General features: G+C 46.0%; 1 protein-coding gene across 6 annotated transcripts in view; it reads left to right on the top strand.

Annotated features, from left to right (window-relative positions):
- Window positions 1-26,342, top strand: part of LOC144772512 (carbonyl reductase [NADPH] 1-like) — a 166,986-nt gene that overhangs the window by 119,826 nt on the left and 20,818 nt on the right. For 4 of the 6 annotated variants that reach the window (XM_078656894.1, XM_078656891.1, XM_078656892.1 and 1 more), the window contains one exon: window positions 19,007-19,054. The exons of the other annotated variants lie outside the window; for them this stretch is intronic. In XM_078656894.1, the coding sequence (XP_078513020.1) occupies window positions 19,007-19,054 (48 nt within the window). The remainder of the gene's footprint in view (window positions 1-19,006; window positions 19,055-26,342) is intronic. 6 annotated transcript variants of the gene reach the window in all.

Here is a 26,342-nt window from a genome sequence, read left to right as displayed (position 1 = left end):
GGCTTCAGGGGAACCAGATGCAACTGGCTAAGGGGGGCTTGGAGCACTCTGTTGATCGGGCTCCTCTTCTCCATTGTTAGGTGGGGGCTTGTCATCAGACACACCACAGGGGGCGGAGCCAACATTTAGTAGGGAAGGCACAATCCTATTCAGGGACCAGGGACTTCTCCCACCACTCAAAATGCAGATGTCCCATTCAGCCTAGTGCTGACTCACCCTGCCCCTCCTGGAGCCACACCCACCTCACCAGCCCTGTCACTCAAAAGCCAGACATACAATTTACATCAGGCAGGCAGACACATAGCACACAGAAATACCAACTTCTTAAAGTGTCATTTCTTAAATAGTTATAATAAATCTGCACACACCATTGCGTAGCATTTATTATTAATATTTCAAACATACCAAACTTGACCACGCTGCGCCTCTCATATCAGGAATTACCACTGAAACACTTATCAGGGAACTCCCAATGCATTCCAATGGGAGGGCATTACCACAGTAGTGAGAAACCAAAATGGCTGTTTGTCACTTCCAGGACATGTCACGCAATTAAGGTACATGTCCTATCTTTTACCTACAATGCACCCTGCCCATAGGGCTAGCTAGGGCCTACCTTAGGGGTGACTGACATGCAGTAACAGGGGGTCACAGACATGGTACACACTTTAGGTGCCACATCACAGCAGCAGTAACACTGAATGCACCGGCCCTGCAACGGCAGAGGCCAGAGATTGGTTTGAAAGGCTACTTTGGTGAGTGGTGCAATCAGCGCTGCAAGCCCACCAGAGCAAAACCAAAGGGGTTGATGGATGGAGTGTTGAACATTGCAAGCACTCACCCCCAGTCAAGTGATATGTGTTTAATCCATCATCATTCTTTAGCTCACTCCACCACCCCAGTTCAGACATGGCCATATGCAAATCAGTCTGACCCTGTGCCTCATGGGACCAGTCCAGCCCGAACTGCCAAGCTATGTCTTCCCTGGACGGAAACAAGAATCCTGGGACCGGTTTCTGGCTAATCAGCCGTCATCAGCCAGGCTAGCTTGAATCCAGTGGCAAAGTGAGCAAGGGACCCACGTCTGGGCATACCCTGCCAACTTAGGGCGAACAAAGCAAAACCAAAGGGGTTGATGGACGGAGTGTTGAACATTGCAAGCACTCACCCCAAGTCTACTGATCTGGGTTTAATCCATCATCATTCTTTAGCTCACTCCACTACTCCAGTTCAGACATGGCCATATGCAAATCAGTCTGACCCTGTGCCTCATGGGAACAGTCCAGCCCCAACTGCCAAGCCCTGTTTTCCCTGGACGGAAACAAGCATCCTGGGACCGGGTTCTGGCTAATCAGTCGTCATCAGCCAGGCTAGATTGAATCCAGTGGCAAAGTGAGCAAGGGACCCACGTCTGGGCATACCCTGCCAACTTAGGGCAAACAAAGCAAAACCAAATGTGTTAATGGACGGAGTGTTGAACATTGCAAGCACTCACCCCCAGTCAACTGATCTGGGTTTAATCCATCATCATTCTTTAGCTCACTCCACCACCCCAGTTCAGACATGGCCATATGCAAGTCAGTCTGACCCTGTGCCTCATGGGAACTGTCAAGCCCCAACTGCCAAGCCCTGTCTTCCCTGGACGGAAACAAGCATCCTGGGACCGGGTTCTGGCTAATCAGCCGTCATCAGCCAGGCTAGCTTGAATCCAGTGGCAAAGTGAGCAAGTGACCCACGTCAGGGCATACCCTGCAAACTTAGGGCGAACAAAGCAAAACCAAAGGGGTTGATGGACGGAGTGTTGAACATTGCAAGCACTCACCCCAAGTCAACTGATCTGGGTTTAATCCATCATCATTCTTTAGCTCATTCCACCACCCCAGTTCAGACATGGCCATATGCAAATCAGTCTGACCCTGTGCCTCATGGGAACTGTCAAGCCCCAACTGCCAAGTCCTGTCTTCCCTGGATGGAAACAAGCATCCTGGGACCGGGTTCTGGCTAATCAGCCGTCATCAGCCAGGCTAGCTTGAATCCAGTGGCAAAGTGAGCAAGAGACCCACGTCAGGGCATACCCTGCAAACTTAGGGCGAACAAAGCAAAACCAAAGGGGTTGATGGATGGAGTGTTGAACATTGCAAGCACTCACCCCCAGTCAACTGATCTGGGTTTAATCCATCATCATTCTTTAGCTCACTCCACCACCCCAGTTCAGACATGGCCATATGCAAATCAGTCTGACCCTGTGCCTCATGGGAACAGTCCAGCACCAACTGCCAAGCCCTGTCTTCCCTGGACGGAAACAAGAATCCTGGGACCGGTTTCTGGCTAATCAGCCGTCATCAGCCAGGCTAGCTTGAATCCAGGCGGTAAAGTGAGCAAGGGACCCACGTCTGGGCATACCCTGCCAACTTAGGGCAAACAAAGCAAAACCAAAGGGGTTGATGGACGGAGAGTTGAACATTGCAAGCAGTCACCCCCAGTCTACTGATCTGGGTTTAATCCATCATCATTCTTTAGCTCACTCCACCACTCCAGTTCAGACATGGCCATATGCAAATCAGTCTGACCCTGTGCCTCATGGGAACAGTCCAGCCCGAACTCCCAAGCCATGTCTTCCCTGAATGGAAACAAGCATCCTGGGACCGGTTTCTGGCTAATCAGTCATCATCAGCCAGGCTAGATTGAATCCAGTGGCAAAGTGAGCAAGGGACCCACGTCTGGGCATACCCTGCCAACTTAGGGCAAACAAAGCAAAACCAAATGTGTTGATGGACGGAGTGTTGAACATTGCAAGCACTCACCCCCAGTCAACTGATCTGGGTTTAATCCATCATCATTCTTTAGCTCACTCCACCACCCCAGTTCAGACATGGCCATATGCAAGTCAGTCTGACCCTGTGCCTCATGGGAACTGTCAAGCCCCAACTGCCAAGCCCTGTCTTCCCTGGACGGAAACAAGCATCCTGGGACCGGGTTCTGGCTAATCAGCCGTCATCAGCCACGCTAGCTTGAATCCAGTGGCAAAGTGAGCAAGAGACCCACGTCAGGGCACACCCTGCAAACTTAGGGCGAACAAAGCAAAACCAAAGGGGTTGATGGACGGAGTGTTGAACATTGCAAGCACTCACCCCCAGTCAAACTATTCGAGTTTCAAGGGCTGTCTCCAAGATTTGGCATGCTGGATGAACACAAACAAATTAAAACTTAATGCAAACAAGACGGAAGTGATCTTTTTTGGCAAAGGCCCCCCGCCACCCTCAGAACTTTGGTGGCCGGCAGAGATGGGACAGGCCCCTTCGCCTAGCCAAACGGCAAAAAATTTGGGGGTGCGGTGGGATGACAGTTTGTCCTTTGCCTCGCACATCCAGCAAGTAGTTGGTTGCTGTCTGAGTAAGCTGAGGAATCTTCGCAAGATTTTGCAACTCCTACCAGAGGACTGCCGAAAAACAGTAATCCATGCCACAGTGACATCTAGGCTGGATTACGCAAACGGCCTCTATCTGGGCTTACCTAAGTACCTAATTCAGCGGCTGCAACTGGTCCAAAATGCGGCTGCGAGGCTGCTAATACGAATCCCTTTCAAGCATTCGGTCTCTCTGCACCTTCTTTCACTTCACTGGCTACCAGTAGCCAGCAGAATCAAATTTAAGGCACTCACGTTGGCCTTTAGAGCTCTGTATGGCACCTGCCCAAATTATCTGAAAACTCGACTGCCGAGATATACTCAGTCCTGCTCTCTTCGCTCCAACGGCCGCGTTCAGCTTGTAGTTCCACGAGCAAAAAGGGCTCGGTTGGGAGGACGAACTTTTTCGGCCAATGTGGCGGCACTCTGGAACATCCTGCCCCCAGCGCTTCAGCAAGCCCCCTCCGAGCTATGCTTTAAGCAGATGATGAAGACCTGGCTTTTCACCCAACCTCGCTAGGTGCTAATACTCTAGCCCTCATGGTCAAACCTGTTCTTTTAGCGCCGGGACACCTCCTTGTGAGGTAGCTGTTCGCGCTCTACAAAATGCCGTATTATTATTATTATTATCATTCTTTAGCTCACTCCACCACCCCAGTTCAGACATGGCCATATGCAAATCAGTCTGACCCTGTGCCTCATGGGAACAGTCCAGCCCGAACTGCGAAGCCCAGTCTTCCCCGGACGGAAAAAAGAATCCTGGGACCGGTTTCTGGTTAATCAGCCGTCATCAGCCAGCTAGCTTGAATCCAGTGGCAAAGTGAGCAAGGGACCCACGTCTGGGCATACCCTGCCAACTTAGGGCAAACAAAGCAAAACCAAATGTGTTGATGGACGGAGTGTTGAACATTGCAAGCACTCACCCCCAGTCAACTGATCTGGGTTTAATCCATCATCATTCTTTAGCTCACTCCACCACTCCAGTTCAGACATGGCCATATGCAAATCAGTCTGACCCTGTGCCTCATGGGAACAGTCCAGCCCGAACTCCCAAGCCATGTCTTCCCTGAATGGAAACAAGCATCCTGGGACCGGTTTCTGGCTAATCAGTCGTCATCAGCCAGGCTAGATTGAATCCAGTGGAAAAGTGAGCAAGGGACCCACGTCTGGGCATACCCTGCCGACTTAGGGCAAACAAAGCAAAACCAAATGTGTTGATGGACGGAGTGTTGAACATTGCAAGCACTCACCCCCAGTCAACTGATCTGGGTTTAATCCATCATCAATCTTTAGCTCACTCCACCACCCCAGGTCAGACATGGCCATATGCAAGTCAGTTTGACCCTGTGCCTCATGGGAACTGTCAAGCCCCAACTGCCAAGCCCTGTCTTCTCTGGATGGAAACAAGCATCCTGGGACCGGGTTCTGGCTAATCAGCCGTCATCAGCCAGGCTAGCTTGAATCCAGTGGCAAAGTGAGCAAGAGACCCACGTCAGGGCATACCCTGCAAACCTAGGGCGAACAAAGCAAAACCAAAGGGGTTGATGGACGGAGTGTTGAACATTGCAAGCACTCACCCCCAGTCAACTGATCTGGGTTTAATCCATCATCATTCTTTAGCTCACTCCACCACCCCAGTTCAGACATGGCCATATGCAAATCAGTCTGACCCTGTGCCTCATGGAAACAGTCCAGCACCAACTGCCAAGCCCTGTCTTCCCTGGACGGAAACAAGAATCCTGGGACCGGTTTCTGGCTAATCAGACGTCATCAGCCAGGCTAGCTTGAATCCAGTGGCAAAGTGAGCAAGGGACCTGTAGTACATAATAATAGGTTATCATTCTAGTCTTTCATAGAATACCTATCTTTAGTGTTCTGTGTTCTGTATTCCTTGTATGCTGACTTCATAGATTCTTCTGTGTGGCAGTTGACTGTTTGCTGCCGCACTGGAAGGTCTGCTCTTTCATGACTGCTTAACTATAATAAAGGGACCCGTTTGTAACCATCACATCTCCAGCCTATTTACTACAATATTTTGGCGACGAGATTCAGTGGACCCATCGACCTCCCCGGCCCAGCAAGTCAAGAACAGAACAGAGCAGACCGATTCGAGATGAACCTGCCACCTTGAAAGATTTCAACTGTACTCGGAGTACATCAACTATGACACCTCGTCTTCTCCTCTAAACGGCAAGTGAAAAAATAAGTGTTTGAAGTTCCTATCTTCCCTTGTCCGCTTACCTTAGTTGATCTCCTCTCGCTCCGGCTACTTCTTGCTCCTGTCGCTCCGTCTCTTTGAATGATGACGCACTAGAATGTCTAAAGGAGTTGGCGATTGCTTGACTGACGTAAGCTAGCCTGCGCGCTCAAATCGTGCCAGAGTCCCTGCTCCTGTGACGCATCCTTTGGTCTACACACGTCAGTGCCGCAAGCTACGCTCATACGTCTAACGTCTTCACGTTAAGGAAGCCATTTTGTATCACCATAGTTACCAATTCATCTCCGGCAAAGCAACGACGATGCGCACGTCTGTCACGCATTCCTATCAAGTAAACATTCATTTTACTCAGTTTTAAAAGCGGATAAATACATGTATACTGTTTTTTAATATTGACTATATATTCAAACTCGAGTCTTTGAAAATTCGTCTTATTTCGTTTTTTTTAACTGACTCCCTTGAACAACAGTCACAACTCAAATATGTCAGAGCAGATAGCTCCTCATAGTGGTGCTGTAGTCTTACCGCCTAGCTTCTTATCCAACCCAGGCCAACCCAGCGTATCATGGGAAGATTGGTTCCCCATGTTTGAGAATTATTTAGATGCTTTAGATGCGCAAGATTATTCTGCAAAGCGGAAAAAAGCTCTACTCTTAAGTTCACTGGGTAAGGAGGGCCAACGTGTTTTTAGGTTCCTGCCACAGGCGCTACAAGCTGGTGCACAAGCTCCAGTTGACGAGTATAAGGAAGCTATTTCTCGTCTCGAAGTAAGATATGCAAAAGAAGAGAACCTTGTAATGAACAGATACAAGTTTTATACCAAGAGTCAAAAAACAGGAGAAACTATAGATGACTTTGTTTCAAGATTGCGAGAAATGTCTGTAAAGTGCAAATTTGGTAATATGACAGATGAACTGATTAGGGACCAGCTAATAGTACAGTGTAATAACAAGAAAATACAGGAGCGCCTATGGGCAGCAAAAAACCCAAATCTTCAGACAGCAATTGACTTGGCAAAAGTTGTGGAACAATCCGAAGGATGTATGAGAGAATTAGAAAAGAGAACTAATTCAGGTGACATTAGTGAAGTGTCTTGCCTTTCTCATAATTATTCTCCGCAGGAGGACGAAGAGCAAGACGATGTTGCTGTTGTCAAACAGAAGAAAGTATTTAACAAAAAGACGTTGAATGTTAAGAGTCAAAATAGTTTTCGACCTTTTCCTTCGAAACAATGTATTAGATGTGGTAGTTTGGGTCACACGTCTGACTCAAAATTTTGTTTTGCAGCCAAACAGGAATGTATGAAATGTGGAAAGATAGGGCACTATGCTCGAGTATGTAGGAGCAAAGCTCGTCCATCAGTCTCATGTGTGAGTGACATTTCAGATGACACTACTGATGACAACAACAAAATTTTAGTAGTAGAAAATGTCGAGTACTCTCAACATGAAGACCACAAGAGAAGAAATAGACCAAAAGCACTTTTCATTATTAATGATAAAAATGTACATTTGATGGTTGACACTGGTTCGAGATACACCATTGTACCTAATTCTCTTTATATGGATACGTGGGGATTAGGTTCACTTCTCCCAAAAGATATTTCTCCTGGTGGGTATCAAGGAGAACCCTTAAACATTTTAGGCTATTTTGAAGCGAACATAAAGTTTCTCACTAGACAAATTTTTGGGAAAGTTTATGTTTCTGAATCTGGCCCAGCTATACTAGGTTGGGTACACCAATATGACCTCTACATAATTGTTAATCCCCGTGCTAATCCCCAAGTCATGGTAGTGGAAGATATGGAGTTACTTCCCATACTGTCGAATTTTAAAGACATCTTTGGAGAAAATTTGGGTCGACTCAAGGGCTACTCTCATAAAATAATCCTTAAACCAGATTCAATTCCTGTCCAACACAAAGTACGACGCATTCCTATTGTCATTAGGGATGAAGTCAAGTCTCTTCTTGATGACATGTTAGCGTCAGGTGTTATTGAACCTGTAGAGGCGTCTCCATGGGTTTCGCCTATTGTCCTCACCAAGAAATCTGATGGCAAGCTCCGGTTCTGTGTGGACCTCAGGTCACTTAATCATTGTGTTGTAGCTGACACCTTTCCCTTACCAAATATAGCTGAACTAGTTACCACATTAAATGGTGCCAAGTACTTCTCAAAGCTGGACTTGAGGAGTGCTTATCATCAAATCGATTTACATAAAGACTCCAAAAGCTTAATAGCATTCATCACTCCTTGGGGTACTTATCAATTTACTAGACTCCCATTTGGCCTGAAATCAGCAGCTAGTGTTTTTCAACGTTTAGTATCAAATCTTTTTGAAGGGGTACCTAAGGTTGTTTATTTCCAGGACGACATCTTGGTATATGGACTCACTGAAGATCAACATAATTCCACTCTCAAAGATGTCTTGGAAAAGCTGTCCAATGCTGGTCTCACCCTACGGAAAGACAAGTGTTTGTTTGGGGTGGATGAGGTAGATTATTTAGGATACACCATCACCTCTGCTGGCATTAAACCCAAAAGAGACTTGTGTGAAGCTATTCGCTCTGCACCTGCCCCTTGTGATAAAGATCAGTTTCGCTCTTTCATGGGTTTAATAGAGTACTACTCAAAATTTGTGAAAGGTTTTTCTGACAAAACTGCATGCATAAGGTCCTTACTTAAACGTGGTGTTAGTTTCATCTGGAGGACTGAACAACAAGAATGCTTTGTAAATATCAAAAATGAAATCTGTGATGCTGAAATGTTGTCTCCCTTCGATGTTCACAACAAATCAATACTCACTGTGGATGCCAGTGCACATGGTTTGGGTGCCATGCTATCTCAAATGAAAGGGACATCAGAAGTCACAGTGGCTTTTGCTTCTAGAACGCTCACTGACACTGAGAAAAATTATGCTGTCATTGAAAGGGAAGCGTTAGCTGCATCTTGGGCTGTGGAATATTTTCGCACATATCTGTGGGGCATGAAGTTTACCTTAAGGTCAGATCACAAACCACTCATTAAAGTCCTCTCACCTGGTGGAGCAGGAAAAGGCTCTGCTCGTTTGATGAGACTTGCAGCCAGGTTACAAGAGTTTCAATACACATTGGAGTATATCCCTGGCTGGAGGAATGTCCAAGCAGACTGCCTTTCAAGGTTGTCTCTAGATTGGCGTTCTTCTAGTAGTGTGGTGGAGCCTTTGAAGTTAGATGATGTTGCTGTGGCGTCAGTCGAAGATGCTGTCTTTGTGGGGGAAGGTGTTTTCTCCTCTAGTGATTGGTCTAGAGAGATGAAGTTAGCTGCCACTCTTCAAGAGGTCATCAAACTAGTTAGATTGGGATCTAGGCGTGAAAGTTCTGTTTCTGTTTCTGTTAGACCCTATGTCAAAGTCTTAGATGAACTTTCTGTTGATGGAAACATCCTTTTCAAAGGGGAAAAATTCATTCCACCCTTTGGATTGAGAAATAAATTACTGGCATTAGCACATGAGGGACACATGGGCCAAACCCTAACTCAGAGGCGCATTAAGGACCACTTTTGGTGGCCCGGCGTTGACTCCCAGGTTGTTAATTGGATCGAAAATTGTCCTCTATGCACAGAAGGTGAGAAACGTTTGAAAACTGGACCGAAGGTTGTTCCTGATGCACATATAATAAGTCCTAGCTTACCCTGGCACACAATCAGTCTTGACTTTATCGGCCCCATGGGTGAGTTGAGTGAGAATGATAGATTTGCCATTGTTGTTGTTGACATTTTCACTAGGTGGTTGGTTGTCCATTTCACAAATGACATCACTACATCGAACACTATTAGATTTTTGGGAAATCTTTTCAAGGAAGAAGGGTTGCCTTCTGTCATAATCACTGATAATGGTCCCCAGCTCACATCCAGAGACATGCAAGAATACTTAAAAGAATGTGGAATTTCCCACCATCGCACGTCCTTGTATAATCCACAAGGCAATGCTGTCTGTGAGAGAGCAAATAAAGTTGTGAAGGGTATAATCCAGATGGCTTTCAGTGGTGGACACATAGTCAGGAAAATGGTGAATGAAATGTTGTGGGCTTATCGTACCACTCCCTTGGCTGTGGGGGACTTATCTCCGTTTCAATTGATGAGAGGACGTGACCCTGGAGTCAAATTGTTTCCTTCTTGGATGAGGAATGTTGTCACCTTGCAGTCGCACGGTGATTTGGTAAGTGTACAGCAGAAGGATGTTGAGCAATTTCTTCCACAGAGCTGCGTCAAGAATTATCCTTTCTCTGTAGGAGATTTAGTCAAAATTAAGTTGGGAAGAATACAGAAGGGCTTATCCAAATTTAAGGGGCCATTCAAAGTTTAAAAAGTCCTCAATCACTGTGTTATACCTAACAATGGGGAGTGCTGGAACTTTAGGAGGGTTGCTCTCTATAAAAGAGATAAAACAGTTACTTCCTTGCCTTCCCAGATTGTTAATGCTTCTACTCCTCACATTCCTGATGTTCATACTTCCCCTAATAGTGGCTATGTGTTGGCAAATGATAAACCCATTGAACCAACTGTTCAAAATAGAGTTAGCACCTCTGGAGAAGGTGATGCTCCTTCTTGTTTGCAGACCTTTGCTCCTGTTCAAGGTGGTTTAATTTCGACACGTCCCCCTAGGTCTAGGAAACCTCCAACCTATTTGCAGGATTTTGTGTGTTAAATTTTTGTTTTTTCCTTTTCTCTTCATTGTTTAGTAAAAAAAAAAAGAGAAAAGGAGAAGATGTGTAATACATAATAATAGGTTATCATTCTAGTCTTTCATAGAATACCTATCTTTAGTGTTCTGTGTTCTGTATTCCTTGTATGCTGACTTCATAGATTCTTCTGTGTGGCAGTTGACTGTTTGCTGCCGCACTGGAAGGTCTGCTCTTTCATGACTGCTTAACTATAATAAAGGAACCCGTTTGTAACCATCACATCTCCAGCCTATTTACTATAGGACCCACGTCTGGGCATGCCCTGCCAACTTAGGGCGAACAAAGCAAAACCAAAGGGGTTGATGGACGGAGTGTTGAACATTGCAAGCACTCACCCCCAGTCTACTGATCTGGGTTTAATCCATCATCATTATTTAGCTCACTCCACCACTCCAGTTCAGACATGGCCATATGCAAATCAGTCTGACCCTGTGCCTCGTGGGAACAGTCCAGCCCGAACTCCCAAGCCATGTCTTCCCTGAATGGAAACAAGCATCCTGGGACCGGTTTCTGGCTAATCAGTTGTCATCAGCCAGGCTAGATTGAATCCAGGCAAAGTGAGCAAGGGACCCACGTCTGGGCATACCCTGCCAACTTAGGGCAAACAAAGCAAAACCAAATGTGTTGATGGACGGAGTGTTGAACATTGCAAGCACTCACCCCCAGTCAACTGATCTGGGTTTAATCCATCATCATTCTTTAGCTCACTCCACCACCCCAGTTCAGACATGGCCATATGCAAGTCAGTCTGACCCTGTGCCTCATGGGAACTGTCAAGCCCCAACTGCCAAGCCCTGTCTTCCCTGGACGGAAACAAGCATCCTGGGACCGGGTTCTGGCTAATCAGCCGTCATCAGCCAGGCTAGCTTGAATCCAGTGGCAAAGTGAGCAAGAGACCCACTTCAGGGCATACCCTGCAAACTTAGGGCGAACAAAGCAAAACCAAAGGGGTTGATGGACGGAGTGTTGAACATTGCAAGCACTCACCCCCAGTCAACTGATCTGGGTTTAATCCATCATCATCCTTTAGCTCACTCCACCACCCCAGTTCAGACATGGCCATATGCAAATCAGTCTGACCCTGTGCCTCATGGGAACAGCCCAGCCCGAACTCCCAAGCCATTTCTTCCCTGAATGGAAACAAGCATCCTGGGACCGGTTTCTGGCTAATCAGTCGTCATCAGCCAGGCTAGATTGAATCCAGTGGCATAGTGAGCAAGGGACCCACGTCTGGGCATACTCTGCCAACTTAGGGCAAACAAAGCAAAACCAAATTTGTTGATGGACGGAGTGTTGAGCATTGCAAGCACTCACCCCCAGTCAACTGATCTGGGTTTAATCCATCATCAATCTTTAGCTCACTCCACCACCCCAGTTCAGACATGGCCATATGCAAGTCAGTCTGACCCTGTGCCTCATGGGAACAGTCCAGCACCAACGGCCAAGCCCTGTCTTCCCTGCACGGAAACAAGCATCATGGGACCGGTTTCTGACTAATCAGCCCGTCATCAGCCAGGCTAGCTTGAATCATGTGGCAAAGTAAGCAAGGGACCCACGTCAGGGCATACCCTGCAAACCTAGGGCGAACAAAGCAAAACCAAAGGGGTTGATGGGCGGAGTGTTGAACATTGCAAGCACTCACCCCCAGTCAACTGATCTGGGTTTAATCCATCATCATTCTTTAGCTCACTCCACCACCCCAGTTCAGACATGGCCATATGCAAATCAGTCTGACCCTGTGCCTCATGGGAACAGTCCAGCACCAACTGCCAAGCCCTGTCTTCCCTGGACGGAAACAAGAATCCTGGGACCGGTTTCTGGCTAATCAGCCGTCATCAGCCAGGCTAGCTTGAATCCAGTGGCAAAGTGAGCAAGGGACCCACGTCTGGGCATGCCCTGCCAACTTAGGGCGAACAAATCAAAACCAAAGGGGTTGATGGACGGAGTGTTGAACATTGCAAGCACTCACCCCCAGTCTACTGATCTGGGTTTAATCCATCATCATTCTTTAGCTCACTCCACCACTCCAGTTCAGACATGGCCATATGCAAATCAGTCTGACCCTGTGCCTCGTGGGAACAGTCTAGCCCGAACTCCCAAGCCATGTCTTCCCTGAATGGAAACAAGCATCCTGGGACCGGTTTCTGGCTAATCAGTCGTCTTCAGCCAGGCTAGATTGAATCCAGGCAAAGTGAGCACGGGACCCACGTCTGGGCATACCCTGCCAACTTAGGGCAAACAAAGCAAAACCAAATGTGTTGATGGACGGAGTGTTGAACATTGCAAGCACTCACCCCCAGTCAACTGATCTGGGTTTAATCCATCATCATTCTTTAGCTCACTCCACCACCCCAGTTCAGAGATGGCCATATGCAAGTCAGTCTGACCCTATGTCTCATGGGAACTGTCAAGCCCCAACTGCCAAGCCCTGTCTTCCCTGGACGGAAACAAGCATCCTGGGACCGGGTTCTGGCTAATCAGACGTCATCAGCCAGGCTAGATTGAATCCAGTGGCAAAGTGAGCAAGAGACCCACGTCAGGGCATACCCTGCAAACTTAGGGCGAACAAAGCAAAACCAAAGGGGTTGATGGATGGAGTGTTGAACATTGCAACATTGCACGAACACATCCCAAGCCCACCAGAAGCATTTAATTTACCAGCGCTGAGTATATGAGATACCACTTTACAAGGGATTGACAGGTAAATTAAATATGCCAAACAGGTGTAGACCAATCTTACCATATTTAACACAGAGAGCACACGCACTTTACACTGAACAGCAGTGCTAAAGTGCCCAAAGTCTGAAAACCACCAACACCATGTCGGAAAAAAGGCTAGGAAAAAGGCAAAAAGTTTAGGGATGACCCTGCAAAAAGGGCCAAGTCCAACATTTTGGAAACCCGAAAGCCAAGATGTCCCGTCACATTAGGAGGTAGGGATTATGACTACAAGAGTATGACTTTGCAATTGTACACTAGTCTGGTAAAGATAATAATTCTGCTGATTATTTTTCATGAGTATGATTACAGAGGCACAGTTTGACATCCAAAACCACTGAAGAGTACATTAACTTCATTGTGAAGTCCAGGACATCAGCAGCCCTATCTATTGAACAGATCATTGCTGCTACCAATGCTGATTAGAACATGATTATCCTCAAAGACACAATTTCAACCCAGCCGTGGAAGAAGCATGCTCGACCTTTTGCTGATGAAGTTGAATTTAAAAAATTCAACAATGTGCAGGATGAACTGCCAGTTACCAAGGAAGGTGTTGTATTGAGAGGCTCATGAATCGTCATACCTGAGAGCCTAAGACAAAGTAACTGAGCTAGCCCATGAAGTACATTCTGGCATTTTAGCCACCAAAAGTGTCCTAAGAGACCCAGTGTGGTTTCAATGCCTAGATAAACGAGTGCAGAGGGAACTAAAAGAGTGCCAACCTTTGCAATTGCCTTTCTCCCAAGGTGACACAACACCCGTTGACAATGTCTGACCTTCACGCACATGCATGGGAAAGAATTGCAATGGATTTCTTTGGACCTTTAGAAAATGGAAATCATCTCATGGTAGTCGTTGATGAGTATTGCTGTTTTCATTTAGTAGAGAAGTTATCATCAGCTACCCATGAAAAGGTAATTGAGCGGCTGGATGACCTCTTTGAGCATGCAGTATCCAAATCATTCTCAAATATGACAATGGCACGCCGTTCAATAGCAAGAATGCAAGAAATTTCAAGTCAGACTAAATGGCAAGCATCAAAAGAGTACATCTCTGTGGACCCAGGATAATGGTGTTGTGGTACGATTCATGTGTACCCTCAAACAGGTAATTCAAGATGCATCATTGGAGGGAATTAAGTTAACCAAGTACTGTGTCAAGCCCTTTGTGCTGCCTATCATTCAACTCCTCACTCCACAACTGGTGAAAGTCCTTCCACCTTGCTATTTGAGAAAGCCATCGGAACTAAACTGCCCAAGTGGACAGTAGACCGATCCTTGAATACTGATAAAGTTAATGTCACAGACACTTCTCGGAAGTGGCAGATACAAAATATGCTGATCATCGTCGACGAGCTCAGGAAACACCCTTCAATGAAGGTGACTGAGTCCTGGTCAGGCAGAAACGAAAGTTGAAAACAGACACTCTTTTTGATGTCGATCCTTTGAGGGTTGTGATGTGCAAAGGACATATGGTGATGATGCATCATCCTGCGAAAGACCATCATAAGGGACTCATCACACTCTAAGCACCTACCTCAAAGGTTGTCGGCTCCTGCAATCATGAATGAGTTGACCTCACTTTACAGTCCAGATCAAGTATCAGAACCTGTGCCATCGGTACACAGAGTGCAGGGGCGGCTGGTGACATTTGAAAGTGGTGAGGCGCAAACTGATTTGCATACTGCACCGCAACGAGCGAGCCCGAACCCCATAAGGGTAGTTTGGGGGGGTTGCCCCCCATCCCCCCAAACCCCCCCCCCGCCAAGAAAATTTTGAAAAAAGAGAAGAACAATCATGCATTTTCAAGCAAATTTGAGGAAGCAGGAAGGTTAATAAAGCAATTGTGAAAGTGCAGTTATTACATTAGTAGGTGGCATAACATAGGTAGCTGCTTATTCAGTATAACCACAGAGCTTCATGTAATGATGTGTTTTGATCATATTCAAATATTTGTTTTCATCCCAGTTCAGAATTACAAAGAAAATGTGCTTCATTTGTACTTTCCTAATTCCGATATAACATCAGCACAGATAATGTTTGTTGGGTGCTAGAAAAAATAACATCCTACACCCTCTAGTCTCATATGGGCACTGTGCAGGATTGTCACATAAAAATATTTCTATCACTTTGAAGTCAGAGAAAGAAAAGTAAACACCAAGCTCCCTTGGAAGACAGAGAGTGACATTTGAGCTCTGTCTTTCAATGCACAGCAAATGTGACAAGATAAGATTTAAAGGCCTGTTTACAGAGACGCAGGACTCGGAAGGATCCAGTAAACAAGGAATGCCGACGAGAGAGATGTACTCAAGCTGGACAGCCCAAAGCAACTAAAACCAGATAATAGAAAGCAGGCAACTGTGAGTTACAAACTACAAAGACAATGGTAAGCAATAGGTGAAATGTATTCCCAGAGAAGCTTTCAGAATTTCCCCACGATGTCGTGAGCAAACCAAATAGCTGCACCGTCTGGTAGGCTTCGACCTAAAAATGAGGCTCTGTGGAATAAAATGTTTGCCTAGGATCACACAGTTTGGATAAGCAGGTAAGCCGGTATTGCACGTTAGCTGATTTTATGTTTTGAGATTTGGCCACCAGATATGTGTCTGTCTCTCTCTCTCCCTCTCTTTCTCTCTCTCTCTCTCCCTCTCTCTCTCCCTCTCTCTCGTCCTCTCCCTCACCCTCTCCCTCGCTCTCTTTCTCCAAAAGTCACTGTTTGTCTTTAGGTCGAAGCCTGCGTTGCAGCGCATGCGCTGCTGCAGGCGAGAGTTCTTGTAAACGAGAAGGGGCATGAAACCACGCCCCTTCTGCCATTGGCCGGCCTCGCGAAATGGAGGCCTGCCATCGGACAATGCCCCTGTTTGGATGATTTGCCCGCTATACTCCCTCCTTTTCAGGACTCTGTGACCTGACTTCTGGTGTCGCAAGCCGATTTACAGAAACATTGCTATGGCAACCACGAGGCCGGTCACGGAGTCCTGGAGGGGAGGGATTCAGTAGCTGTTTCCGCACTTTTTTTTTTTTGTGAGTGCGGTTTTCGTCATTGTTGCCTCGTTCTCCTTGCTGGAAGGAGGCATTGCAGTGGTTGTATATACATATTATTAAGACCCAGGCTCCGTAATCAAACTTCTCGGACCCGTTAAGCGCTTAGGCGGCTGGCCCATCGGATTGTCTTACCTTGTAACCAACCATGGCCCCCCACCACCCACCGAAGGCCCCATCAGCCTTCCAGTTAAATAATGTGCTTGTAAAAACTAAAAACAGCAGCAAAGTATCACCCCAGGCACCATCCTCGCACAACGCGGAGATATCTTTGTATGGGGGACGACAACTAGACAACTCATCTTCCCCGCCGGACCGCAGGCCCCCACTGTGCAGCCGATGCCACCTGGTTAACTTCGGTGTGCGTGCAGCTTAATACCCCGCAAAACATATTTCTCCGGAGCACCCCTAAGCTACCTTTTTCTATGTGCAGCAGACCTTTGCCTGAATGCAGCAGACTCCCCCCTACGCGACCGGTCCAGAATAATGCAACCCAACCCCTCCCCGGTGTCCTTAGCGCTGCATGCATCGGGAAACAAGCTTAAACTAACAGCGGGCCTACTCTATTAGGCCCCGAGGCAACTGTTTGCACGTATTGGGAGCAACCTGGTGCGTGGGATTGTGGAAAGTGTTGCAGCGGACCTGTGGGATCTACAAACATGGTCGTCAGGAAGCAAGGTAAGCAGAAGACAAGTTTACCCTCTGGTGTTGTGCATACTCCATGGGTATCTCTGATTGCAGCATGTATGCGTGATTGCAGAGGCTCCATAACTTCTGGTGTAGTTTGTTGTTTTGAGCTCACAACCATCCCTTTCTTGGCCCCTTCACAGCTGCTTAGAGGCTTTGCAGTCCTACATAAGCATTTGCCATCTCTCCCCCAAGTAAGAATGTTGAAAGCCAAAGTGTACTCGTGGCTGCTTAAGGAGGGGCAGACTCTTAGTATGCGGGATACTACGACAATGTGCGCCCGTGCATTCCTGTGGGCTGTGGAACCCGCTTCTGGATTGAGAGCGCCTAGTTGGAATTCCTGAGCATTAATCGGCACGATGTCTCCCGCATGCTTAATCCCCGTGTTTAATGCTTCCAAAATGTCTAATTTCAAGCCCATTCCTGTTGTTTTGCTCTCCACTCTGGTACTCTTAGTTTCTTTTTTCCACGATACAGGCGGGGCTACAAGTACCACAAAAAAAAAGCTTAAATAACATTAAAATAGGAGTTCCCAATTCTACTTAGTCCACGTGCGTAGGTTTTCCAGTCCATGTTTTAATTTTGCCTTTTGGGTCTTGTACCCCAATTATAAAACAGGACGCCCAAATCCATTTTTTTTAGTTGATTTCTTGGTCTTGTATCCTTCAGGGGAACAGGTCTGGCAAACTTTAAAGTTCTGCAAGATCAAACAAGCTTTACACACTCCACAACATGAGGGTTTTATGTAGCACGGTTTGAGCTGCATAAATGTTGTGTGTTTAAGGCAGTAACCTCACTCAATGTCGCCTCAGACAGTTTCATGTTTTGGAATTTTCACCCACAGGCCATTGATATCAGGTTCGTTTACCCTAATTATTAAATAGAAACAAAGGTTACATCACCCAGGATGCCTTTGGTTGTCAGGTGAAAGTCCAAGACTGAAGACAAACTGTTCTTGATGACATGGAGTCAGACGGACAATAGATACAGATGAGGAAAAGGGAGTAAAATTTCAGGACAGACAATGAATTGAACAAGAAAATCAGGGGATATACTGACATAGATGGGTAATCATAAGGTGGTGCTTCAATAAACGCTCATAAAGCAGCAGGTGTGGAGCCAGCCATAATTGTTTGTAGAGCGTTCCATATCAGAGGCATTTTCAGAGAAGGTTCTGGTGTACTTGGGTGTGCGTGTGTGTGTGTGTTTTCATTTAACCGGGGGACATTTACTGCCGAGTTCCCTCTTCTTGTAGGGTTCATGAGACTGCCAGCTTTGTTTGGTTTTGGCACTTCGAGGGGTCAATTTAAATTTAATACATGATTGTACCAGGGATTGGTTTAACATTTGTAAGCTCATCTTTGGTAATGGAAGACCTGCATTGTCTCAGGAGTTAGTGGAAGGCATGTCTGGAAACAATTTTGAAATAAGACTCAAGTTTGAGGGTTCTTGTCTAATACAAAATAAGATGGCCTAAAAACATGTAAGCTAAAAATCTGTGCTTAGCATAGTGTGACCCCCGACTGGTATTTTGCTTCTTCTGTTATTACATCCAGATGTATACTTCAACAAATAACATTACACCTACAAGCCAGAACTATTGGCTTTGCCAGTGGTTGTTAGTTGTGTAGGATAAATAAGCAACAACTTGCCCCTCACAGCGTTTGCTCCACCGGCCAGGAACAAAGATTCCAGCAGTTTCCTCTTTGCAACTTAAAAAACAGCAAGGGTATCTGTTTGAAGTCTGTATTGCCATTGTAAATACCAATGCCGTTTATTTATGTTTCCAAAAAGAAAGAAAAAAAGATATTGTCATTTACAATGTCAATAACTCAAACTAATGTCAATGCGAGACCTAGTGCATTCCCAATGCTTGTTGTTTCTTGGTGCAGGATGATCAAAACCAATATAGACATATTAGACCCAACTCAGGGCTAGCAGACCCAACTAACACGCCCAAAATGCATTTATTTGGAGGGTTCCCCACCCCAAACATCCCCCTGAGGCTACGCCCCTGCTTGTATGGGATTATAACCACAATATATAAAATATATGAATGCTAGATACATGCATTTATAAAATAAAATATGTGATAGATTAACCAGCTTCTTCCTGATGAGTGATATATTTTATGAAAAATGCACTCCAATACATTCTGTCTGGTACACCCAAAATAAAAAAAATTGTGATTTTTTGTGTCATTTTCGACAGATGAAGTATGGGTACGGTTAGCACAGCACTGCGTTGGGTGCAAAAAAGGTATTGCAAATATTTGTGAAAATCTACAGAGTTACAAATGTGCTGTTTACTACCTTGACAATACCAACCTCAGTGTTATTGTTTCCATAGTGATTCAATCATAATGTAATTATTGCCTGTGCCTAATTGAGGAACAAGTGTTTTTTATATATATATATATATATCACATCTCATTTTTTGTGAGAAATAGATTGAACAAATCACATCATAAGAATAAACTAAAAGGAGAAGTGTGGAAACAATAACAGTATAAACATGATTTATAATGTTCACAAAATGATCATATTAGCTCGTTAACGCAGTGGTCGGTATGTTTATTTTCGATGGCTTTTGCTTGAATTAATGTGCCTGTAGAAGCACATTAGAGGAAACACATTGAGCAGACAGGTTTGGAATTGGCAATCAAACAGAAAGGGATCTTTTCATGATCCTTAGAAATGTGACCAAGTGTGAACAAAGAACAGATGGCAATCACAAACCCTCCTAAGAAATATCACAGCAGAGCGATGGGTATTTGAAGCAGCAGCCACTGAGTGCAAGCTGGAATCTGGACTCATTCTCCAATTTCTCCGGGTCGATTTTGGATATGTTAGGGTTGTCAGGACATCACACTGGTGCCCCAAATTATCTTGATTATTGATTTAGCATTTTGTTTTTAATTCAATTTACTTCGTACTCATATATAGAGAGACTGCGAAGTCTGCAGCCAACAATCTTGAGATTCAGCTACTTCGAGGGACTGCCAATACCGAGAAGAACTAATCAATAGAGACTCAACCTGTAACTGGAATAAAGATTGAAAGCGTCACGTGAAGCGCGGTATTTTTCTCAATAGACATGAACTGAATGTATTTTCTGTTCTGTAAGCAACAGAATAAGCGTTGCACATTATTTGGGAATAAGATGAGAACTGCTGTCTCAGACGGTGTGCACTCATAATATCGAGTCTTTTATTTCGACTGGACAGAATATCGAGTAAAAAATATAGAATGGACATAATATCGACTAGGCATAATATAGACAACAAAAATATCGACTAGAGAAAATTAATATCGAATAGAATGGACATAATATCGAATCAAAAATATAGAATGGACATAATATCGACTAGACATAATATAGCCAACAAAAATATCGAATTTAAGGTAAGTTAATAATAATTTTTATTTTTTGTGTAATATAAGTCTGTAGCGGGTTGTGGGTTTATAGGGGAATAGGGTGGGAAGTAATTTAATTATAATTAATTAAATATGTTAATTTATTTATTGATATTTATTTAGAATTAATTGTTAATTATTTATTAATTGGTAATTAATTAAAATATAATTGGTAATTATTTATAATTGATTAATTGATAAATATTTTAATTTTAGTAATTTATTTTCTGTAGCGGGTTGTGGGTTTATAGGGGAATAGGGTGGGAAGTAATTTAATTATAATTAATTAAATATGTTAATTTATTTATTGATATTTATTTAGAATTAATTGTTAATTATTTATTAATTGGTAATTAATTACAATATAATTGGTAATTAATTATAATTGATAAATATTTTAATTTTAGTAATTTATTTTCTGTAGCGGGTTGTGGGTTTATAGGGGAATACGGTGGGAAGTAATTTAATTATAATTAATTAAATATGTTAATTTATTTATTGATATTTATTTAGAATTAATTGTTAATTAATTATTAATTGGTAATTAATTAAAATATAATTGGTAATTAATTATAATTGATTAATTGATAAATATTTTAATTTTAGTAATTTATTTTCTGTAGCGGGTTGTGAGTTTATAGGGGAATAGGGTTGGAAGTAATTTAATTATAATTAATAAAAATGTTTAATTATTTATTGATATTTATTTATAATTAATTGTTAATTATGTATTAATTGGTAATTAATTAAAATATAATTGGTAATTAAAATTAATTTGTTAATTGTTAAATTGTAAAATAATTTATTGTTAATAGGTAATTAATTAGTATGAGTAGGCAATTTTTAAAACTAAATAATTTTATTTTGTATTTATAAATAAATATTTAATATTTTTTATACACAAGTAAAATATTTTATTTATTTGTAATTGGTATTACTATTTATGTTATTTATATCTATTTGTGAAGTATTTACTTTCCCTATTATTGCACTCTCTGAAGTTGGAATAGTAATTTTAACCCCTACCCTATACAACACTTTCCCTACTGTTGCACCCACTGGAGTGGGTATGCAACGTTTACAACGCAACTTTTACTATGCACTACCATTACAACGGAACTTTTACAACACAAAAACTTTTACAACGCATACATTTACAAAGCATGTTTTTACAACGCAGATACCTTTACAACGCATACCATTACAACGTAAGTATTGCTAAGTATATAATTATTTTTAAAATGTTATATGTTTGGGTTTTTGGGTAAAGGGGTATTTTTAGGGTTCAGGGTCAGTTTTCAGTTTTTGGGTAAAGGGGTATTTTTAGGGTTCAGGGTCAGTTTTCAGTTTCTGGGGTAAAGGGGTATTTTTAGGGTTCAGGGTCAGTTTTCAGTTTTTGGGTAAAGGGGTATTTTTAGGGTTCAGGGTCAGTTTTCAGTTTTTGGGGTAAAGGGGTATTTTTAGGGTTCAGGGTCAGTTTTCAGTTTTTGGTTAAAGGGGTATTTTTAGGGTTCAGGGTCAGTTTTCAGTTTTTGGGTAAAGGGCTATTTGTAGGGTTCAGGGTCAGTTTTCAGTTTTTGGGTAAAGGGGTATTTTTAGGGTTCAGGGTCAGTTTTCAGTTTTTGGGGTAAAGGGGTATTTTTAGGGTACAGGGTCAGTTTTCAGTTTTTGGTTAGAGGGGTATTTTTAGGGTTCAGGGTCAGTTTTCAGTTTTTGGGTAAAGGGCTATTTGTAGGGTTCAGGGTCAGTTTTCAGTTTTTGGGTAAAGGGGTATTTTTAGGGTTCAGGGTCAGTTTTCAGTTTTTGGGGTAAAGGGGTATTTTTAGGGTTCAGGGTCAGTTTTCAGTTTTTGGTTAAAGGGGTATTTTTAGGGTTCAGGGTCAGTTTTCAGTTTTTGGGTAAAGGGGTATTTTTAGGGTTCAGGGTTAGTTTTCAGTTTTTGGGGTAAAGGGGTATTTTTAGGGTTCAGGGTCAGTTTTCAGTTTCTGGGGTAAAGGGGTATTTTTAGGGTTCAGGGTCAGTTTTCAGTTTTTGGGTAAAGGGGTATTTTTAGGGTTCAGGGTCAGTTTTCACTTTTTGGGTAAAGGGGTATTTTTTTAGGGTACAGGGTTAGTTTTCAGTTTTTGGGGTAAAGGGGTATTTTTAGGGTTCAGGGTCAGTTTTCAGTTTTTGGGTAAAGGGGTATTTTTAGGGTTCAGGGTCAGTTTTCAGTTTTTGAGTAAAGGGGTATTGTTAGGGTTCAGGGTCAGTTTAGGGTTTTTGGGGTACAGGGGTACTTTGTAAAAATAAAGTAAAATTACATTTAGGGGGGCGTGGCTAGCTGGCCAGCATGGCGGACGGAGTCTGCTAGAGCTCCGGTGCCGCCGGGAACTAAAGGATCCTGTTTGCCGTCTCTGGGGCCGGCATTGAGTCACTGTCGGCTGGATCCTGCTGCCTGACGGTCTGGCTGGACTCGACCGCTTTCCTGGGGCTCTGGGTGCTACCTGAGCCCGGCAAATCGCCGGAGCGGACTGAGGCCTGTGCCCGCGCTGGGAGCCGGGGACTCTGGTGCAGGCTGCAGCTGGACCGCGGAGAAGCCTTCGACTGCATCGCTGGGGACCCACCTGGGCGCGGAGGTAAGGGGGGCGGCACTGCGGCGGACGGGGCAGCGGAGCCGATTGTACACCCTCGGCGGCCCCCTCCCCCCCCCCCGGTCCACCCCTGACTTCTGGAGACCCTCCCGAGCGCGATACTGGAGACCGGAGGGGCTGCCGCGCGCAGGAGAGCCGCTCTTGGAGGGCCCTGGGCCTCCGCTGTACCCTCGGCCCGGGAGACCACGTGAGGCACCCTGGTACTGTGGCGGAGTGGCGCAAGGCCACGGACAGAGACACTGTATTGCGCCGGCGGCCCCCTTCTCTGATTCCCCCCCCCCCGCTTTCACTCTCCATCGACGCTGCTTGCTGGGGGCCCGGGTCTGCGACGCCCTGCTGTCTCTGCTGTCTCTGCTGCACCGGACCGGGGCGGCGGACTGGGCACTGGACTACTGCTGCTATCCGGGTGAGGAGCGGGACCTGAATGGGGGGGGCCTACGACCCGGAACCTGCACTGGGCCGGTGGGCTGGGACGAGGATCGGCTGACGCTGGGGCCACAGAGGTAGATCGACAGAGGAGGGCTGTGAAGTACTGGCTGCCTGCCCCTCCCCCCTCCACCGCATACTTGGGCTCACAGACACTGGAACTACGGTGTCACTGCCGAACTGCGGAGAACGCTCAGTGCCCGCGGAGGAGGCCGGGATATTAACTTCAGAGGCTCGGAGGGGGCTGGCAGATTACCCTACGACGAACAGCATGGGGCGCAGAGGAGTGAAAACGACCGACAACAAAGATGGAACTCCTACCGAGAACTCATCTGACGAGACCCTGGGCGATCCCAAGTCGGGGACTGCGGCCTCTGGCCCCCCTGGAGGCCTCCAGGGTGACAAGTTGGACTTGATCCTTAAGGAGATCAGAGACTCCAGGGCTGCGATGGAGGTGCAACTGGGTACCCTTACATCCAATCTTTCCCTCCTTAAGGCCGACCACTCCAAGCTGTCGGACAAAGTCAGGGATCAGGGTCTGGCGCTGACGGATCTCACCCCGATGGTGGCTGAACACACTGAATCTATCCAGCGAATCCAACACCAGGTACAAACTCTAATGGATAGGGTGGAAGATGCGGAAGGGCGCAATAGACGGAATAATATCCGCGTCATTGGCCTGCCGGAGCGCTGTGAGGAGCCACACGCGGCGGAGTTTATGGAGACCTGGTTCCGTGAGCATGTTGCTACAGAGGGGCTGTCCCCGTACTTCTGTGTGGAAAGGGCGCACAGGATTCCTACAGGACAGCCGAGCCCAGGCCGACCGCCTCGGCCTCTGATTGTGAAGATCCTTAATTATCGGGACAGAGACGCGCTGCTCAGACAGGCCCGGCTGAAATCTGTCATTGAATATGAAAACAAACGCATCTCCCTTTACCCTGATTACACCAACCTGGTGCAGAAACAGAGGTCCTCATACTACGAGATAAAAAGGAAACTCCAGAAAGCTAAGCTCCGTTACGCCCTGCTGTTTCCGGCGCGACTCAAAGTGATCCATGACAATAAGACCCACTTCTTTGACAGCCCCACGGACGCGGAAGAGTGGCTGGAGGTGATGGACATTGAGCGGGACATGACCCAGACTCAGGGCTCGTTGTCGAATGGAGACAGAAAAGGATCGGCCCCAACGACTAGCGGAGCAGATCCACGACGCGCGGAAGTGCAGGGTCGGAGGCCTCCGATCTGTGAGCAGAAACAGGGTCAAGTGGACGCCATTGCGATGGTGGGATCCTTCAGGGAAGACCGGGAACGGGTGAATACGGACACGGAGGACAGCACCGTACATTCGGATTCTGAGAACAGTTTGGTGCTCTTCCCGAATGTGACGCCCCGAGCGGCGGATGAAATTTTGGACACTGCCTTGGAATAATGACTGCTGCAAATGTACCCTGACTCGCTGAGTCCACCTGATATCCTTTTTACTTTTCGCTCTTGTGACCTTCATGAGGCTCCGTGGGGGGGTGGGGGGGGAGGGGAGTGCGGGGGACCCTGAGGGCGGGAAACACGCATGTTGGTTTACAGTACCTGAGTGACCGTGCCATGAGATAGTCCTGCTGGTCCCTCCCTGTTGGGTGAGCTAGGCAAGGTCTTCACCCGGAATTGTCCCAGCCACGTCTCTCTGCTACTGCGGGAATGAGGCGGCTCCCCCCCCCCCAAGAGACGGCCGGTAACAGTAAGTGATTATACAAATGACCCTCCCGGCGGCGCCGTTGAGCAGACGGCGCTGACAGGCATGGTCCATGAGAAGTGGCTTAAGTATAGCAGACCCCCCAAGAGCGTATGCACTGTTAATTGTTTAATTTGGTTGTACTGTTTCATGTTCGGCACAGCTGGTTTCCGAGGCTGCGCCTCTAGAGTTGGGGTTTGGGGTTGGGTGGGATCCGTCTTCTGGCAACTGGGGCACATACACACACTGTACTATATATTACTGTCTATTCGAGCATCGGTATTTGAATATGGCTGAAGTAAAAGGGAATTATAGGCTGGTTACGTGGAATGTGAGAGGTTTAGGGGCAATACAGAAGCGACATAGGGTGCACGCCTTCCTGCTCCGTCAGACAGCACACATTGTGTTCCTCCAGGAGTCCCACTTAACACAGCCCGAAGTACACACCCTGCGGAAGAAATGGAGGGGAACTGTTTTTTCCACAACATATTCTGCCTTCTCTAGGGGGGCCACGATCTGGGTGCGATATGGGGTCCCCTTTGTAGAGATAGATAGGAAGACAGATGACCAAGGGCGGTACCTCTTACTCAAAGGCACACTGGATGGGGCATTGGTAGTCCTAGGCTGTATTTATGCCCCGAATCACGACCAGGACAGGTTCCTCCCAATTGTGAGTAGGGCCCTGGCAGACTGGGCGGACATTCCGTGGATCCTGGGAGGGGACTGGAACATGATACTAGACACAGGGCTGGACAGATCACACCCTCCACTTCAGGGGACAGGGGTTTATAAACTGTCCGACTCCTTTCGCACATGGCTTCAAGGGTGGGGGCTGGTAGATATATGGCGCTCACTATATGCGACTCATAAGGAGTACTCATACTATTCCCCATTACATAATTTGCACACCCGCCTGGACAGATTTGTTTGCTCCAAGTCCTTGATGACGCACTGTGCATCCTCGGCCTACCTCGCCAAAACTTTTTCGGACCATAGGCCGTTAACGCTTGACTTGGACTGGGGCAGGATCCCCTCTCCGGTGCCCACCTGGAGGCTTAACCCCTTACTACTAGCAGATGGCCCATTCCGTGCCCATATGGAGGACACACTAACGGGCTACTTCAGAGACAATTGGGACTCTGCGTCCTCGAACCTGGTGGTTTGGGACGCCATGAAGGCGGTGATGAGAGGCGTCGCGATTGGCCGGCTAGTAGGCGCAAGACAGGAGGTACACGACAGACTACGTTCGTTGAGGCCCGGCTGACTGTGCTCGAGACTGCAGTGGGGACGGACCCTGAGCGCAGGGGGGAACTCCAACTGTGCAATATTGAGCATGCAGAGCTCCTGGA

The sequence above is a fragment of the Lissotriton helveticus genome, chromosome 8, assembly GCF_964261635.1.
Source record: "Lissotriton helveticus chromosome 8, aLisHel1.1, whole genome shotgun sequence".
Classification (NCBI taxonomy): Eukaryota; Metazoa; Chordata; class Amphibia; order Caudata; family Salamandridae; genus Lissotriton; species Lissotriton helveticus.
Note: the sequence above shows the minus strand (reverse complement) of the source record. Positions and strands in the feature narration are given on the sequence as shown.